Genomic DNA, 19576 nt, shown 5'->3' on the forward strand with positions numbered 1-19576 from the left:
TGTATAAATAACATATTCGTACATAGACATAGGCACATGTGATAGGGGCAAATACTGTATAAATTTTTATATAGAATATATACAATATGTGTATGGATCAAATGTTCCTTTGATACTACAATACGAGTATAATAATGATAAATAATATTTTTTATTGTTCAATAATAATATAACTTTTTATGTAAATAATAAACGGGTGACTATTTATCTTTAGTGTTTAAAACTGAGAGCATTTATATACCATGAATGTATGTTTAAATTATTTTTATAAGTAATATTCTTTTAACGAAACAGTATTTAGCTTTCAAAATACTGTATTTTGAAAGCTATGTATGTAACGAAACAGTATTTTGAAAGCTATGTAAAATACTTTTTATACTAAAAAGTATTTTAATTATAATTTACATATAATTTTAGGTACTTACAGCTGAGTAAATAATTACTGCGTTTTAGTATGTAATACTTAAATGTAATTACGCTACCAAATGATGATAAGCCAAATGTGTATCTCAAAATATATTTTTCGGCTATTATACTTATTTAATTTATATCTACTTGAGGTAATTTTACCAATGGACAATTAATATATCTGTATGTAAATGACATAGTAATAACAGTTTTTGATATTTTTAGTTGAGTGATAAAATAACCTACGATATCTTATATGAAAATTTTGAACGTGTAAAACTATAACAAATGCTGTGTAATCACTATTGTATTAGATTTAAACAACCAGATTAACAATCTTCGTTGGGGTCCTTGTAAAATCAGAATACGAAAACTGTTAACTAACAATAACTTATGTTTTCATCGAGTTCAAAGTAGAGCTTCTCAGTTGAACTGTATTTTTTATGTATAACCGCTGATTTTTTCTACGTATATCGATTTTAATAATTCGTTTTTTTTATTTTAAAACTGGAACCTCTATATATGATCCCATATAAATTTGATCAAGATCTGACCAGTAGATTTTGACTTATCCTTAATTAATGCATTGGAGTCGGTGTTTTAGAGTAAGTTACGTCTTTTTATTTATTTTCTTCTATTTTAGAGCTAAAATGTGTTGATTCAATGTATTATAACTAAATGAATGAACGAGCGAGGAAATTATTTATACTAATGAGTTTATATATGGGCGTGTGATTGTGCCTATTTAAAATACAATAAAAATGTAATAGAATAAAAAGAAGTGTCTATTAATTTGGTAGCAATATTTATTTATTAAATTGACTTTTTATTAAGTAATTATATCAATGATAACGTAATAAAGTTGAAATAAGTACTCAATAAAAAATATAGAAATACAAAATTGACTACAATGTTTATTTATATTTAAAAATTAGTCTTTTTAAAGATATCCTTATATTTATTAAGCTGATAAAAATCCTCCTTTAGGTCTTCTAAGCTCTTCAATTTGTCGTCGTAATATTGAATTCTGTAATATAATAATTCACATATTACTAAATCAATATTACATACTCCATACTAGTATGAGGCAAAAATACTACCTGTATATTATCGTTTTAGTAAATGGCTGAATGAATCTTAATAAAATTTTGTATGAAGATAATGTTTTTATCTCATAAAAAAAACTAGAAGGAAGTGAAATGAGGTGAAAGCTTGTGCATCAAAGTCGCGGGTAACAGTCAGTTCTCTAATTTTCTTCTTATATCGTTTAAATATATCTATTTGTCACTTTCTTCTACATATGAGAAGATTATTATTAGAAGATATTAATCATATAACAATAAACATTTCACATACCTAGTTTTGTAGTATAATGTAATGTAGTATAATATTTTTACGTTACGTTTACATATTTACACATTTAACTATTATAACAAACCTCTCTTAGCAATTCGTCTTCCCTTTCAGCCGCTATTTTTAGCATTTCTTTAGATCTTTCTAACAGCAAATCTTTGTCCAATATACTGCGTTTTAAATTTGCAATTTCAGTGCGATGCGAGTCCAATTGAGAGCGGCTCTAGAACAATATTAATATCAATTCTTAATTATATAATTATAAGGAAAGGTCTTGTATTATGAATGAAGATTTAGGATGCAGATTAGGCAGTGAAATTCAGTATAAGAGGCATGTCATTTTATTTCCTGGTAAGTGAGCGGTGTCATATGATAAAGTGCTGTCCGTTTTTGAGGTAAATATAGGCACCAGTTACTATATACCATCAGATAACCAGTCAGCTAGTTTGATATTCCAATTCGATAAAAAAAATCGTAAATAAATTAAAACTTACTTTATCTGTAGTACTGCGTACGCTACTCGGCCGTGAGTCCACACGTCTGTAGGTGGTGGAAGACTTTTGCTCAGCTTGTAGTTTGCTTACTAGACCTTTTGGAATTAAGAAAATAATTTATTATATACTCAAACAGTTCTAACATGTAGCTTGTTGTTTACTTACCTATATAGATATATTTTTACCCATATGCAGATGCATAACATGAGATGCATTTTATACTTTGTTACGACTTAAAATAATTTGTTCAGTACACAATCATAGGTCTTTCGATAGCTAGAGCCTGTATAATGAAATGTCAACGAAGTAAATTTATTTTCCATTATAATATATATTCTTTGTTTAACAGTCTATGCTGTATGTAAAAGATTGAAGGAGCAAAAAATCAGGTCAGAAGCCCATCGTGGTGAATTCCGATGGTTTCCAGAGAGCACGTTAGTAATATGGTAACACTAGTCACCCCTTATTTCGAAACTACAGCTATTTTGATATATTACCTCTAAGCGTCAACACAGTCTGCTCAAGGTCGCTGACACGGTTTTGGTTCGCAGTGGTCGGCGTGGATTCGAGCGCATTCGCTCGCAATGTCAACTGCACATTCTCCTCTTTCAGCATGTCACAGTAACTGTTTAATAGCAATAAATTACATTTAATTACACATTTCAACAACAATTCTATCACTACAGAGTTACGTATTTTCTTAAATACCTCTTCCAATAATCTAGTTCTGGTTGAGGATCATTCACCGACTTGATTGGAGTACGGATCTGCGACTCTAGCAAGGTCGACTCCAATTTTAGAACTTGCCCTTTGAGTGATGTTATTTCTGCTAAAGCCTTTTCATATTCAGCTACAAGAAGCTCATTCCCCTATAAAATTATATCAACTGTAATATTTTTTTTTAAATTAACAAAAACAGTTTTTTTTAATATGGTTCTCATTATATATTAAATACTAGCTGTGCCCGAGGTTTCACCTGTTTGAAATTTATAACCTATGCGTTATTCTGATGTGTAAGTTATATCACTGTAAAGTATCAACAAAATCCGTTCAGTAGTTACTGCGTGAAAGAGTAACAAGCATCCATACTCACAAAATTTCGCATATATAATATTAAAATAAGATTAGATAATTGCATCTATTTCAAACAGCAAAATAATAGATTATGTCGATAGGACCTTTTCAGCGACTTCGAGTGCTACAATCCTGCGTTGTTGAGATTGCACGCGTGCTAATAGGGCAGTTACACTTGGAGTTGCCCCATCTACTTCAGCCGCTTCTGATTCTGCGCTACCTGTACAGACGTGGCTTGATCTCATAGATTTCTCCAACATTTCTGCATCTTGCTTCTCTATAGCTAGCAAGCTTTCATCTGCAAAGTGTTATTATGTCATCATAAAATTTACCAGAATTTAAAATTAGGTCATATTTGCACAAACCTATCTAAGTATGTTGTCTAGTATTTCTGGTTTTCTTTCGACCGTTGTTCGCACGGCACAAACATTTGTATTCATGAGTATGAACTCTGGGTGTTTTCTATATATAATATGTATGTATTTCTCTTTTTTATTTTATTACTATAAAAAGAAATTAATAAGATCAAATATATTGATCAAAATAAAAATAGGATAAATTACAAGCTACCTTACGGGTAACTCTACTGAATATTCTGTTCATCTCCAGTTACACGACGCTGATAAATTAAAACCTCTTTGTTAAAATGTATTGGTGGCTTTATTGTCTACACATTGTGTTCAATTACTTACTCTTAACTTCCGATAATCTAGTAAGAATTACTCGTTTCTCTCTTTCTAATCTGTTCACCATCGATTTTGCCATGTTAAGATTGGATTCCAATTTTTTAGCTTCTTGAAACTTTTCTTCGTATCGAGATTGCCAACGATCTGCTGCTTGTTGCGCTCTAGCAATAGATATATAGAGATACAATTGCTTAAATAAATACATTTTAATATCAAAATTATTATTGACAAGATAAATGTGAGACTATATACTGTATAATAATTCATAGTTCCCGTACTTTAAATTCTTGTTTATTATAAGTAGTACAGGATACCAGAATTAGTTCAAAAATTACGTATTTAAGTTATATAAGTAACCTTTTCCATTTATCCCACAAGGTGATGGAAGAATGCGTGTCTTTACGAGCGTTAGTCAGCTGTGTTTGAAGAGCGGCTATTTTGTTATGTAGGGCTGCTGTCTCAACTGAAACTGCTTTACCACCCGTTGAACTTCTGTTAAGAGAAACGACAGGTCATTATTTATTTCTGATGTATTGGACATTTAACAGGAAATTTAATTAAGTTTTAAATCACTTAATTCATATAGGTATGTAGATATATTAAGTATGATTAACTTCATATAACAATAGAATATCTATTTTTTTCATTTTTCTTTGAATCTAATTATTAATATGATAAACGCGAAAGTTTGCAAATATGGATGGATTATTGGATGGATGGATGTTTGTTTCTTTCTTTCACGCAAAAACATTGCAGTTCTAAGTCAGTATCTAGGTTATATATCAGAGTAACACATACGAGTAGGTTCGAATTAATTAAACTTCGAGCGGGTAAAACCGCAAACACAGCTAAAGTAAAATGAATGGTTTTTATACTGCAACTAACGATGAAATGTTTCCATATTTAGTTTCGAACTTGAAATAATAGCAACTACTTTCAGTCTTGGTACCTCTTGGTAATGTCATTTCTGAAGCTTTTATGTAGATGTAGGAAATATCAGAAATTCCACTGACGATACAAAATTCATGGTAGAAGTAGGAAGTTTTATAATCGGAAAGTAGGTAGTCACGATTTATATTACTAGGTAGAATCTAAAAGTTAAGTTTCTATTATAGTAATAGTAGAGGGGTATTATATTTAAATACTTACAATCTCATAATTTGACTCTTTAAGTTCTGTGCGTCGAGCCGTGCACGCTTCTCTCGAGCCGCGAGAGCCTTGATTTGTCTTCGAAGTATTATATTTTGTTTACCCGTTAATTGTTTCTCTCGACGTAATCTGTCTATTAATGGCTCTTGCCTACACCAATAATAAAAAATATTATTGTATAATCAATTAACTTTTAATGGTATTATGATTTCGCTGAAAAAGTCTGTTAACTTCGCTTCGCCATAAACTCTAAATATATGATTTATATTTAATTCATTAATTTAGAGTTTAGGCTTTTATAACTGAAAAGGCAAGTAACAAGAACTATAGTATTTAATAACTGACCAAATAGCAGTTGATGTGGCAGGCATTCTCACAATGTCGTCTTGTAAATCATGTAAGTCTACTGTAGAATCAAATTTGATCTCCAAACGATCGGAGCCCTGTTGGGATAAGATGTCACTGGGTTCTTCCGCTTCCACAATCGCAGATAGATCGAAACTTGGGTCATTTATTGAAATCATAGTCTGCATGTTCAATATTTGTGCCTATGAAATTATTTTCTGTTTTATGATAGAAATCTTACAAATAAGAGAGACAGTGAGAAAGAATTTAATACTTATTATTTGACAACTGTGACTAGATATCAATACAATATATGAGAATATATTTATATAACTCCTAAAATAATTTAGTATAAAAATATATTAATCAAAAGTAAGCATAGTATATTCATAATCATCATATTTGTATATTATGCACATATTACGTCGATAAACTTAAATTTACACAACACAAAGATAACCTTCAACATTTCTTTCAAATAATTTTAAAGTTTGCCTGAAAGGGCTATAAGAATAAACAAAATAAACAGTTATACATTCTAAGCAAAAATTTCGGCAAAAAGAAGAGGGAAGTAATACATAAGTAGGTACTTTATACAAACTGTAAATATAACTGATATCTAATATAAAAATTTAAATGTATCTAATAGATAGACACTGCTAGTTATATGTAGGCAAAGACAAATATGCAATGACATTACAAAAGAAAAATTGTACCTACTCTCAGATTATGTACAACATTTCGCAATTGTTCGATTTGCGAATCCTTCTCTGCTAATTGTTTGATATGCAACGCTTTCTGTTCTGTGAGTCGTGTACGTAATTCCATGTGTTCTCGTTGCATTTCATGAAGTTGTGTTAGCCAATGTTGATTTTCTGCTTTATATGATTCTACCTAAAATATCATTACATATCTTTACTGTTATGTCGCATGATTGCAATTAACTAATTGTATTTTTTCTTTATAATAGGTACATCGTTAATAGTAAGGTACGTAATTAACAATGGGATCAAACAATAATTATTGTTGTTTAATTAATATTAAATATTGAGTGACAAAATATGATAAAAACGATATCAAACTAATATTATTACACATTAATAAATATACAGAGAACTCATATTTTGCAGTTGATGTTTACGTAGTAGAAAACAGTTAACTGTACTAACTTCATGACAATGACGCTTTTCTAATTGAGAGTTGAGTTGCTCCATTTTTATAAGCCGTTCAGAAGCTAGTTGTTTCCAACGATCCAGTTCGCTATTATTAGTAGATCTGGAATTAACAATGATGATGAAAAATGAATAATAAAAAAACTAATTATAAAAATACGGTGTATGTTATGTTCACCAATTACTTACAATTCTCCTGTACATCCATCCAGTTCGCTCTGAAGTTTAAAACACTTATCTTCTAGATCATTTATTTTTGATGTATATTTTGTTACAACTTCTTTGAGCGCTTCCGTGTTAGAACCGTTTGAGTCACTTGCTTTCCTGCAATGAACACAACAGAGATTGCTACGTACCGCCACAGTATGACTACGTAAGATAGGAAAATATTATTTACATAACTGTTAGGAATGATCGATGGTGGCACGTCCCCGCATCCGCAATACAATGTGTATAGCTGGCAGTTTATATAAGTCAATTAATTGCTTATCCTAAGTGAAAATACAATAATGCAATTTCGTATGTTCTATCTAAAAATAATTTTGTGGTAACTAAATATTCAACAACAAATAATATGGTTATATATCGTTGTGGTTTATGGAATATACCGTTTTATTGTACAAGTATGTATCGTAATTTATAAGATATGCCATAATTTTTCTTTTAGTTTTATAGATATTATTATCGTAAACTCTGACCGGAGTAGAAATTATTCATTAACTCGCTTTCATAACTAACTTTCATTAATATTAAGGAAGCAACTTTGTAAAAATTTGTTATTACTTTACTACTTTTACAATTTCGTCTTGTTAATTACATTTACATTTTTTTACCTGTCTAACTGCGATTGTAATTCTATTATTCTTATATTCATAGCATTCATTGATTTAGAATACTCTTCTCTTTCATTGTTTAACAATTCTTTATATTCCACTATCAAATTACTTTTTTCATTTTCTAATTGTTTGAGAGTAACTAAAAGTGATTTATTATCCTCATTAGCGATATCTTTAATTTTGTTTATCTCAGCATTGTTAACACTTTTGTTTTTATTATACTGTTGCTGCAAATCTTCAAGTGCAACATGTAACTTTTGAATTTGTTTGTCTTTTTGAAAATTTGTTTCTCTAAGAGTTTTAACTGTAGATTCTAAATTTATATTTTGGTTATTTAATTTTTGTAAGTCTTCTGTTTTCTGATGTGCTAAGGAGAGAGCTTTTGATAATTCCTTATTCTTTTTATCTTTATCTTTCTCAAGGCAATTTATTTGATAGTTTAGGTTAGTTAGTACTTCATCTTCATCTGTTTGTACTAATTTACTTATATTATGTACTTCCATACTAGTAGTTTGAACAAAAACATGAACAACTGCCGGTTTTTGATTGTTTGTTGGTACAGAAGCATCTTTGAAATTACTCGGGGTAAATTCTTGTGAGTTGTTATCTTTTTTAATAATAGTTTCTTCTAAGGGTTGTAGTAACTTGGGTTGAGGTAATGTAATAGTTTGACTTTCTGAAATATAAACGCACATGTTATTGACTACCTAATATACTAAAAAACAAGTTAATAATATTAATTAATTAAGTATTTAATAATATTATTACTTCTTGAATTTTCATCACCAGAATGAATATCTTCTACTTTTATATGAGACACGGTGCCATTTTCGTTAAGTTTTTGTTTTAATATAGAATCGTACAAATTCGATTTTTCAAAACCTTGATTTAAAAGCACAAGGGTTTTTTCAAGATCACTACATCGTTTAAATAACTTTTCCCGAGATTGCTCCAGTATTATATTTTTTTTATTTAGGTGATCAATTTCACGGGATTTGGTCGCTTCCTAAAAACAAATAAAATTTCTGTTAAAATTTACTATACATCATTTCAAAACAACGGGGTAAAAATAATGAATTACTACAGTAGGAATATTACCAATACTATCATTCTTAATTTGTGGGGACAACTGTCTTGTAGTTCGAAACATTTATTTTTAGACACGTCCAGAATTTGATCAAATATCGTATATTTAGCAACTAAATTTAATTGAAGATCTTCGACTTCGGAAAGTTTCTCATTGACAGCGTAAGTTTTATGAGATAAATCTTCCATATTATTAAGATAGTTTTCTATAGAAGCTAAAGGTATACTTCCTTGATATTGCTGCCGTAGAATTTGGATTACGTCGTACATGTACCTGCAAAACAGCAATAAAGAAAAGCTTATTACAAATTATGCTATTAAAATTATAGTTGGTTTATATTTAATATATACATATATATAGTTATAATTATATACGTAGGTATAGTTTATGCAATGTCTTATGTGGTTAAATAGATAATTTTTGAGCCATTGGTTATTTATTTGCTTTACCAACCCCTTAAATAATCTGGATTTAAGTAAGCATTATGTTGTTATTTATAAAGTATGTATTAAGATAAAAGATAAATAGTATAAAAAATACCTAAATTTAGCTTCATGTTTGGTTGAGTAAATATCGTAAATCCTTTGACGTGCTGTGAGCATTTCTTCAGCTTCAATCTTTAATTGTTTTTCCTTGTTTAAAGCTGTAGTTAATATTTCTACTTTTTTGTTACTTTCCAGAGCTTGTAAATGTGCGAATAAGACTTCTCCACTCATCCTAAAAAATAAAATATTAACGAAAAAAGTAGAGGAACATTAAACATATTTGAGTATTTTTACTTCGACAAACCTGGCAAGGATCGCTTTGTTGTCTCCACTGGATTGCAAATCGAGGATTTGATGTCGTAGCATATTAATTTCCGTATCCTTGGCGACATATTTATGCTGCATATCTTGTAACTAAAAATGTTGATGAAAATAACGGTTTAAAGTTCAACGGTAATTAGTATTATAAAATATACGAATTATACGAGTATCATAAGTAGCAATACGGTGTTAATGAGTTTCTGTATGAACATAGAAATATGTTAGTATTATACAATATCAATATATTTATTTGCCTAATTATAAATTATATTTATGATTTCATTTTACGAAATATGAATAAAAGGAATCGGTGAGCATGTTATTAGCCAATTACTTTCTTTTATTAATAACATTCATAAATAGTAACATGAAACGCTTTGGTTTGCTTTAACATTCACGGTTTTCTTTAACAGTCTTTGCACATCAAGTCTTTTCACACAAGCAAGGGCGAGAATCATCATAAAGGGGAATATTCAAATGCTGCTAGTATCATTATTTGGATTCGATTAGTTCGTGATGTATTGTATACGGATAGAATTTCATGTGACATCAATTGCAGAATTTAAGAGAATAAGTAAACTTATAACGATAATTATATTTTAAAATAAATAATAAAATACATATTAATAACCTACTCAGTATCTACTCGATGCCTTAACTGAACATTTTTAGACTTCGATTTTATTTTGTTAGACCTTATACCTGTAATATTGTGACATCTAATTTACTTCCAATATGTTGGTATTGTTGCTTAAGATGTACGTTATCATCAGATGCCTTTTGTAATTGATCTCTCATAATATTTATTTCTTCTTTTGTCATAGAACTTAAATTGTCATCTCTAAAAGGACAATTAAATAATTATTTAGCCTGATCATATTGATAGCCAAGAAAAGTAAGTATATATTTTAGCATATTTACATTAGTTTTGTCTGTGATTCTTGTAATGTTGCACTTTGGACTTCAAGTTGTTCTATTATTAGGTTTTTATTTTTTATTTCATTACATATTTCATGTAATTGTTTTTCTAAAATTGATTGTTCCATATGAGATAAAAGTTGTTGTTCTTTATTTTTTTCGTCTTTAACTGAAAATAAAAATGACAATGTAACAAAATAGACATAATTATATTAAAAATAATAATGTAGTAAAATAATGTGTAATATATTTCATTGTTATTTATAATATATAGATATTTCTATGAAATACAAATACGCACTTCGGGGCAATTCCTCTCGGAACGTATTGAGAACTTCATGTCTAATACTTTCTAAGCGTTTGGAAAGATTTTCTGTTTCATTATTTTCTCTAACACTTTTGTCTACTGCTCTTCGATATTTTATTGTAATATCATTCAAGATAACATTTTGCTGCCAAAATAACTCCACTGGTATAGAATATCTAAGTTTGTCAATAAGTTTAATAACAGAGAGTATAAGGCGTTGAATCTGATATTCAAAATCCGATGATGCAATCATAAACTCTTTCTTGTTTTCTAAAATTTCATTATTCATGTTTTCATTTAAGGTTCTAATGTGTTTGTATGACTCTTCTAGATATGAACATTTTCTTTGCAAATAGCTAACACTAGGGGAATCTATTAGTCCAGGGGAAACATCACTAATATCTTCATCATCTTTTTGTGACAGCTGTGCTCTTAAATTTTCTATTTGTGTTTTATACTGTTCTTCCTGTATTGTCCATTTATTTATATCATCGCTTAATTGTATTGAAATAGATGTCATTTTATCAAAAATAATTTTAAACTTGTTATGAAAATAAATTAATCCTTTTTTTAATTGGTCTTCATATACCATATTTCCCTTGGATAAACAAGTGTCTACCTGATTCTTATCATACAGGTCAATATTTATTTGTTCATTTTCAGATATCCAAGATCCAAAATCTAGAACATCAACTTTTTTGTATTTATTTTTATGGTAAAAGTCACCGACTACTTCTTTGTTAGACTCAATTTCTTGTATTTTTTCTTCAAGTTTGATGGCTTTTTGTGTTTCTTTTTCTAACTGAGCCATTACATCGTAAGTTTCTTTTCTAAAATTAAGATAGAAATGTAAGTAGCTAAAAAATAATATACAATTATAAATTAATATTTTTATTTAAATGGGATAGACCTTTGTCCAACAGTGAGATAATAAAAGTTAAAACATATCTTTTTACATGTATATTTGTAATAAAGTTTTAAAAATATTTTTAAAATTAATAAAGATGGAGTGCCTTATAAAAGGTGGAGTACCTTATAAATTTAATTAAGCTATACTTACACTGATGGAGATGATGGATTTTATTATTCCAAGATTAAGAATGATAATAGATAACAATTTTTACCTGGCTTGATGTAGGGCTGCAAGTAAAGCGTCTTTTCCACCTAAAGCAGCTCTAAGCTCCATAACTGTTGACATATGTGGTGCAAACCACCCTGCTGTGTGTCGGGCTTCCATAGACCGTAATAAAGCATCTAGACTGGGACATTCTAATTTCAAAATGCCTGATGTGGTTGTGCCTGTCGAAATATTACAAAGTCACAAACTTTTACAGATCACAAGATATTATCAAAATACTATGCCTGATTACTTACTATTATCTTTTAAAAAAATTAAAATATCCTGCAAGCCTTTTCTTAAACCTTCATTTTCTTCAACAATCGCCTGCATTTCTTCTTCATTTATGGGATTATTAATATTTATATTTTCATCGCATATTTTCTTTTGTATCCTAAAACATAATTTAAAAACATTAAAGAAAATACATTTTGTTTAATGCATAAAACTTATAATATTATAAATAAATAACAACTTACACAATTTTAGCCTTAGAATCAGGAATAGCTTCAATATTGTCGTCCTCAAAAACATTATTAATTTTGTCATCGTCATATCCTAGATTATTCAATACTTTCATTAATTTACATATTTTTGACTTCAAGTTATGATTGTCAATTTCAAAGGAAATAAGTTTATTTTCCATATATTTAGATTCTTTCACCAATTCATAGTAATTTTCTTCCATTCTGTGATATTTTTTTAAAACTCCTTTTACTGGAATTTTTTCATCCTTAGAAATATTTAACTTTTCCCTAAAATTATATTATAATTTATTACTACACATTTTTAGAGTACCATAATATAATCTGTTCTAGTGACAGAAAATATTAAAAGTTAATGTTTCAGTATATTTAATTGTGAATACTTTTTTAGACTACGAAAATTTAAGTCTTCTTGGTTTGACGGGTATCCACAACATATTTAAACTAGAATTGATTATACTTTTCCAGGTATATGATAAAAAGGCAAAAAGACAGTCATAATTTAATAATAATATCCTAAATTAAAAATACAAAGAACCTTTACCTCAATGCTTCATTTTCGAGTTGCAAATTGTCTACTAATTGATTAATACTATTAACATCTTGCACTAGACATTTTATGCCATCGTCTTTAAATTTCAACTGCTGTTTTTTATTTTTCATTTCTTGTAGTAAATTTTTAATGGTTTCATTAGATTGAACAGTTTGTAGTTGTGATGTTATTTCTGCAAGCTTAATTTTAAATGAATTAGTAATACCCCATTAATTTACAACTAAATACATATAATATATATGCAAGTCAAATAATTCACTTACCTCATTTTCTCTAACAGACAACAGTTCTTCAGCTTCTTGTAGACAAACTGTTAAACTCTTATTTTTCTTTCTTAATTTATTTATCATAATCCGTTCTTTTCTATCATCACTTTCATTTTTAAATTCTGAGAACGATTCAGGAATTTCTTCAATTGTCAATTTAAGATCCTTATTTTCTTTTCTCAACAAATCAATTGCATTAGCGGAATGAATTATTTCCTTTGATGCCTCTAAGAGTTTCTCTTGTAGTTCTTTAATTTTAAGCTCTTTTGCATACTCTTCCTATTATCCATTAAAATATATAGTAAAATATTGATTATTTATCATATTGGGCATATTCATTGGGCAACCTCAATCATATAAACCACGTACATCACGCCATCATATAACATCCGTTACTATTCCCACAAAACGTACCTCAGTAAAACTTTAAAAGTAAAATAAATTTGTGAACATTTACTTACATACTTTTTGATACTCATCGATATACTACTACTATAATAATCTACTTATTTTTAAGTTATTGTATTAATTAATGTACTTACGTCCATATTTATTTCAGGAGGCTCTTGTCGTGGCGATGATGGTTTTGAAACACGAATTATTAGACCTTTTAATTTCATATTCTCGTTAGATAAAGCTTCTAATTCGGCTTTCTTTGATCGTGCGATATTCTATAATTAATTTGAATTATCATTAATTCATTAGTGTACATTTTCAAGGTTAATAAATAGATTATAATAACATGAAGTCGCATAAAACTGCTATATATCTATATCTACTCTAGTCTATGAGCGAAACTGTTTCTGTGTCTGTCAGTTTATTACACTTTCCCGAAGATTGTACTTAACATAAAGTATAGGGTTAGAAATAGGGTTTTAAAGTCGGTGATTAATAGCTAGCAAAGAAGTTAAATCATAAGATATATCACCCTCCAATGTTGAGCTTTAGACTTAATTTCTTCATATATTTTATCTTTATTACTGTCTTTTTCAAATAATTTCTTCTTAAAAGACTCTACTTCGCTGGAAAGATGTGCTTTCGCTTCTTCAAATTGACCAAGAATTTCTGTAATATTTTTAAATTATTAACCAAATGGATAAATAAATATTTTACTATATTGTATTGCCAGAAATAGATGTCATAAAATGTACTAGGTAATATGCAGGCAGAGTTTGTACTACATAATGAACGTATGTAGACTATGTAGGTACAGTAGAGACAAGCAAATAGACAGGTCATAAAATGCTATGTGTTGACCTACTAATATAATAAAAGTTATTTTATGTTTAGCTAAACACCTCCGTAAATTTATAATATACATATAATTAAATGTTAGTATATTAGAAGGTAAGTAACGCATACAGTATGTGATAACAATAAGTATAGGACACTACAAGTATTGAGATATCTAAAAACAGTTCTTTTGGTATTACTTCTGGTTACGTCATTTTATTACCACTGACCACTCAGTAATACCAGTACTAATTACTGAGTTACTTAATACTAACTATACATATTCATAATTATTTACTTGAATTTATTTTTATGCATATTATGGAACTATAGTTCCTTTAGACAATTACTTTTATAGTGTTATATATATGTCATAGCTTCGAACTGTAGTGTTACCAACTATATTCTTTACCTTTCAATTGAGTGCTCTCGTTATTTAATGTGAATAATTGTTCAGTTAAATTCTCAATAAGTTTTGTAGCTTCTGTTAATTTGTCTTTTAATACCGACACTTTTGCTTTAAGTTTCATATTTTCTTCGTCTAATACCTAAAATAAATAATGCATTAAAACTTATCTGGGAATTATCTACCACTACTAATGTAATTAATTAAGCGATAATAATTTTTTTTTTTCTAGGTATTGTATTGCAAGACAACTGATGTAGCTTAATACACGTACTTTATCTCAGAGTCAGTCATTTAAATTAATAATATTACTTTTGTACATAGTCTTGGAGTAAAAGAATTTTCTTACTTTTACGTCACTTAGTAATTTTCTGATGTGCCTGTTCTTCATAGTTATTTCATTTTCTAATTGGGCCATAGTATTTATTTCAGACAAGGGATCTTTGCTTGACTCACTATCTTTATCCAAATTACTCATTTCTGTTTTTATTACTTTCTTACGTCCTTCTAATTCGGCAATATCTGCATACAGTTGTTCTAAAATCTCTTTATTTGTTTTGATAACTTCTTCTTGGTGTGTTATTGTTTCTAGTACATTTTCTGCAGTTTTGGTAGGTGAAGCTAACGAAATAAAAAATATATATTTAAAGTAGTACTTAAGTCCTTTGTTATTTTTCATAAAAAATATAATAGGTACTCACCAGTAAATTGACCTTTTGATTTCGATTTATTGTATTTTCGCTGATTGATTTCTATTTTTCCTAGTAAATTGTTTACCTGGATGAAATGAAGATATTTGCAGATATGTAAGATCTCAAGTGTCTTAAACAGATTTATATAAATAATACATAATAAAAAAAGTTATTATTTACCTGTTCACTTTTATATTTTAAAATATCTTGAGCTAGACGAAACAAAGTTTTTAAATCAGTAAAATTTAGTTCGATATCGTCTGCTTCCATCCATGACAAACTTTCGCATAATTTATCTTTATCGGCTTCTTTTAATTCTCTTTGAGAATAACTCAATATTTCTCTCCAGTCCGTATCTGCCATGATTTATATAAAAATATTACCACTTGTTTCACTAATAATTGGTTACAAAATTATATTAAGCATAAACACTATTTCAAATGATTCACTTCACTGTGTTTGTTTTGATTATAAGGCGTCGCTAGGCAACTATCTTTTATTGATTTAATAATGTACCATTTACATGGGAAAGGTAATGAGTGTTTGTCTACAGCTATATATTTTCTATTATTTAAAAAAAGAGATTCTCAATTCGACTGTTTTTTTATACGTTAACTGAGCAAAAACATTAATTATTTGTTTGTATATAAAAAAATAATATACTCCTATTATGAATCATGTTTCTCCGATATTCGATTTAGAACTAACTTGGATAATTCTAGAATTATCAATAAGTATGAAATTATTATTTCTGTTAGGTTTGCTGGTAAGTTCTCAAAATTTCTTCCGAATTATTATCGGTAAATGAATTATGAATTAATAATATTTAGTAGGTACTATATGTGCCCGCGGTTTCACACGCGTTAAATTTCAATAAAAAAATTAGCCTAAATTAAATTAGTTATTCTGACATATTACTGTAAAGTTTTATCAATATCTGTTCAGTACTTTTTGTGTGAAACTTAGAAAGAACTTTCGCGTTTATAATATTACTAACTACTCACCCCGGCTTCGCACGGGTGTTCATGTATTATATATATAAACATTCCTCTTAAATCACTCTATCTGTTAAAAAAACCGTTTCAAAATCCGTTGCGTAGTTTTCAAGATTTAAGAATACACAGGGCTTCGACTTTATTTTATAATATGTACCTAATGATGATGATTAAGATTGAGATTAGATGTACAAAAAGGACAACATCTGTTTTTATATATTATATTAAATCTTTAGAACTATAATTGTAAAGTAACAAAATGTTTGCGGGATAACAATACGAATTGAAAAAAAAATACCATTTAAATAGAGAGATTATTTTATTAGGTGTGATGATTATAAAACAATAGTTGTTAATGTTATATCGAATGTCGAGGTGTCAACAATAAAATAAAAATATTTGTGAATTTAAAAATAAATTAACAAAAGTAAATTACAACAATACAATGGGTTAAAAATAATGAAAGCTGTGTATCTACTACACAAACCAAGCGCACATTTACATAGGGCGAGGAGAACGACACGTTGGTAGGTAGGTACTAACACGAAACTCGACATTTTATAATTCACGTACAATTAACATGATAATAAATTAAAAAGTAATCGGTTACTCTAAAGATCTAAAAGTATCCATATCATAACATTTGAATTGTATAAGATTGTATAAAGCGTCCAATATAATATAGAAAATATAATGAAACACCAATAGTATTTTGGACAACCTAGAAAAATATACGAAATTTGATCAATGACTAGATATTGAAAAAATCAATTCTTTCAATGACGCCAGCACAAAACCAATTTATGGATGTCTCAACAATGACACGACATCAGACTAATAGCACTCATATAGTTTTCATACATCTAATTTAAAATTAAGCATACTTTAATGTATTGTCAACCGTTGCTGAAAGTTACTCGCCCTATATACACTAAACATTGCAATGTTGTTCGAGTATACATTTATAATAAGTTAATATGGTAACTAATGCTGATACAGAATAAACTGTTACTCCTTCTATAGTAGAGTTTAAATATATTTAGATTTCAGTTACGAATAGTGTTGAGAAGCCAGTTAAAAGCTACCGATCTACACAAAATGTCGAAACTTTGTTCATGTTCTATTTTTACCGTTGGGTTATTTTCAAAGTTTGACCTTTGCTGATATAACGTCATATAGTTATTGATATTTCAAGTTAGTTTAAAGTATCATTATTACACGTGCTAGCTGCATTCTTTCAAAAAGTCACTTTTAAAAGACGAGCTCTTATTCCCTTATTAGATATGTTAAAAATAAATAACTATGCTAAACAAATTGTACAGCTATATAATATAAGTTTTTTTTTTGTACAATTATACAACATTATAATCATCCGATAAACATATTCTTTGGGACACATAAATTAACTTTGGATAAATTGTACCGACATAAAAGGACTACTGTTAGTTTAACGAAATCAAATAAGTTTTGGTAAAAGCTTGAGATGAATGATATGACAGTTTTTAATATAACTGACATGTTATATTATGTAGATATGCCAAAAAGCCGACCGTATATCAACATGAAGTAGTTTCATCGACGACATTTTTTAAGAACAGCAATGCTTAATAAATACTTTAGTATAAAAGAATTAATCTGTTACAGTTAATATCATCTATCTAGTTATAATAATGCCGTCGGATCTTAAAATTTATGTTGATTTGTACAAAATTGTATATAAAAAGTCATGGTAAATTTTGGTATCATTAGGCCATTATTCTTTGTTGTTTCAAAGATACTTATCTATTTAACAATATTTCCACAGGTTGGATACCATTGAATGGCATTTTACAAATTTAAAGTAGTTCAAATTTTATATCAGACAAACATCAGATCGAGTTTTACTTTGACTTAGTGCAAACTGATTTCAAATAAGAGCACGTAAATGCCTGATCATAGTTGAATAATCTTGCAACTGTGCTAGTATTAAGTTCAGACATTATGTATGTAGAGTATCGGGCGGCGAGCGTCGCCGCGCACATAGCGTAGCGCGTCGCAGTCGCCGCAGTAGCGACATCTCGCGCTATCATATGCGCTCCACGTAGTTGCCTGAAATTTAATATTCCATTTTAGAGAAACATTATGGAATATAATTAAGGTAGTAGAATAGTGTAGAAAATTCTTTATACAAATAAACCTTGTTTAAGCACTTTTAAATAGTAATGGGTGGTTAAGTATGATTGGGATCAACTTTGTTCAATACGAATGTAATTAATGAAATGCTAAATTCCTCATTTTATTACTATAAGTAAAATATAAGTCTATTTTATCTTATTCTTCTAATACAACTTAAAATATATAGAGTTTTATGTTATGTATCCATATTAAATCTTTATCTACAAATTCATCGAAAAAAAGTGCATAAAATGGACAAAACTAGAATTAAATAATCGTACACATATTCTTCTCTTAGTTTGAGTTTCCATTACTTTTAATTACGTCAGCTGCTAAGAATATTTACTTCATTTAGTCTAGTTTTGGGGTAACAGATAAAAAGATAATAAAATCTTTACCTGGGAAGGTACCAAAGCGCCCAGTTCGTTGGCTAGAGCCCACGTACCAGCCGTCGTCGCATTTCTCTAGAACGTAAACTGTATCGCCTTCATTTAACTCCAGCTCGTCAGGATTCTGTGGTCGATATTTATACATGGCTCGATACCTGGAAATAGTTATAATTTACAATTTAAGCTTTCAGTTGATATAAGACTATTTACCTATTTTATTGTTGACTACAAGTTGTCCACGACTTCGTCCGCGTGAAATAGTAAAATGTAGTAACTTAACATATAACATTAGCTATCTACCACTGAAAGTTCCATCAAAATCAGTTTAGATGATTCAGAGATTACCAGTAACAAACAAACAGACAGACTAGAGATATACTTTTTAAATATTTTTTTGATGTAAGTACCGCATAGGTATTCCTACTTTTATGTGCTTAGTGATATGCAGGTAATACAAAATTTCATTTATTGTTAGATTGTTTTATATTTATTACACTGACCATAGTTATTAGTTTTGCCGTATAAATATTTTGGGTCAATAATATCTAACGATATGTTTATTCTTATTTACCTTTAGAAACATTACAACTGTTCGTGTCATACATTTTTATTAGAACTTTTTTATCTAACTATATTCAAATCCAATGATTT

General features: G+C 28.7%; 2 protein-coding genes across 2 annotated transcripts in view; both read right to left on the minus strand.

Moving 5' to 3' along the window:
- Positions 1–1350: 1350 nt before the first annotated feature.
- LOC131847296 (centrosomal protein cep290) lies at positions 1351–18403 on the minus strand. Its single transcript, XM_059196839.1, has 32 exons — positions 18311–18403; positions 15397–15472; positions 15045–15316; positions 14702–14837; positions 13985–14121; positions 13599–13727; positions 13054–13335; positions 12782–12969; positions 12232–12507; positions 12010–12146; positions 11760–11934; positions 10630–11465; positions 10332–10497; positions 10113–10251; positions 9394–9503; positions 9145–9321; positions 8616–8877; positions 8286–8523; positions 7515–8193; positions 6871–7005; positions 6679–6784; positions 6230–6403; positions 5510–5712; positions 5165–5314; positions 4373–4507; positions 4022–4176; positions 3434–3627; positions 2964–3124; positions 2753–2880; positions 2256–2350; positions 1847–1984; positions 1351–1435 (listed from the first exon to the last, which is right to left on the minus strand). The coding sequence occupies exons 1-32, from the start codon at positions 18401–18403 to the stop codon at positions 1370–1372; spliced, it is 6348 nt and encodes a 2115-aa protein (XP_059052822.1). The 3' UTR covers positions 1351–1369.
- The window catches only part of LOC131847297 (uncharacterized), a 96099-nt gene continuing 94351 nt past the window's right edge, over positions 17829–19576 (minus strand). The window contains exons 23-24 of the mRNA XM_059196840.1: positions 18935–19080; positions 17829–18470 (exon numbers count right to left, since the gene is read on the minus strand). Of these exons, the coding sequence (XP_059052823.1) occupies positions 18448–18470; positions 18935–19080 (169 nt within the window). The 3' untranslated portion in view covers positions 17829–18447. The remainder of the gene's footprint in view (positions 18471–18934; positions 19081–19576) is intronic.

The sequence above is a fragment of the Achroia grisella genome, unplaced genomic scaffold (genome assembly GCF_030625045.1).
Source record: "Achroia grisella isolate CSIRO2021 unplaced genomic scaffold, CSIRO_AGI_Agris_v1 utg517, whole genome shotgun sequence".
In the NCBI taxonomy this organism is placed as follows: Eukaryota; Metazoa; Arthropoda; class Insecta; order Lepidoptera; family Pyralidae; genus Achroia; species Achroia grisella.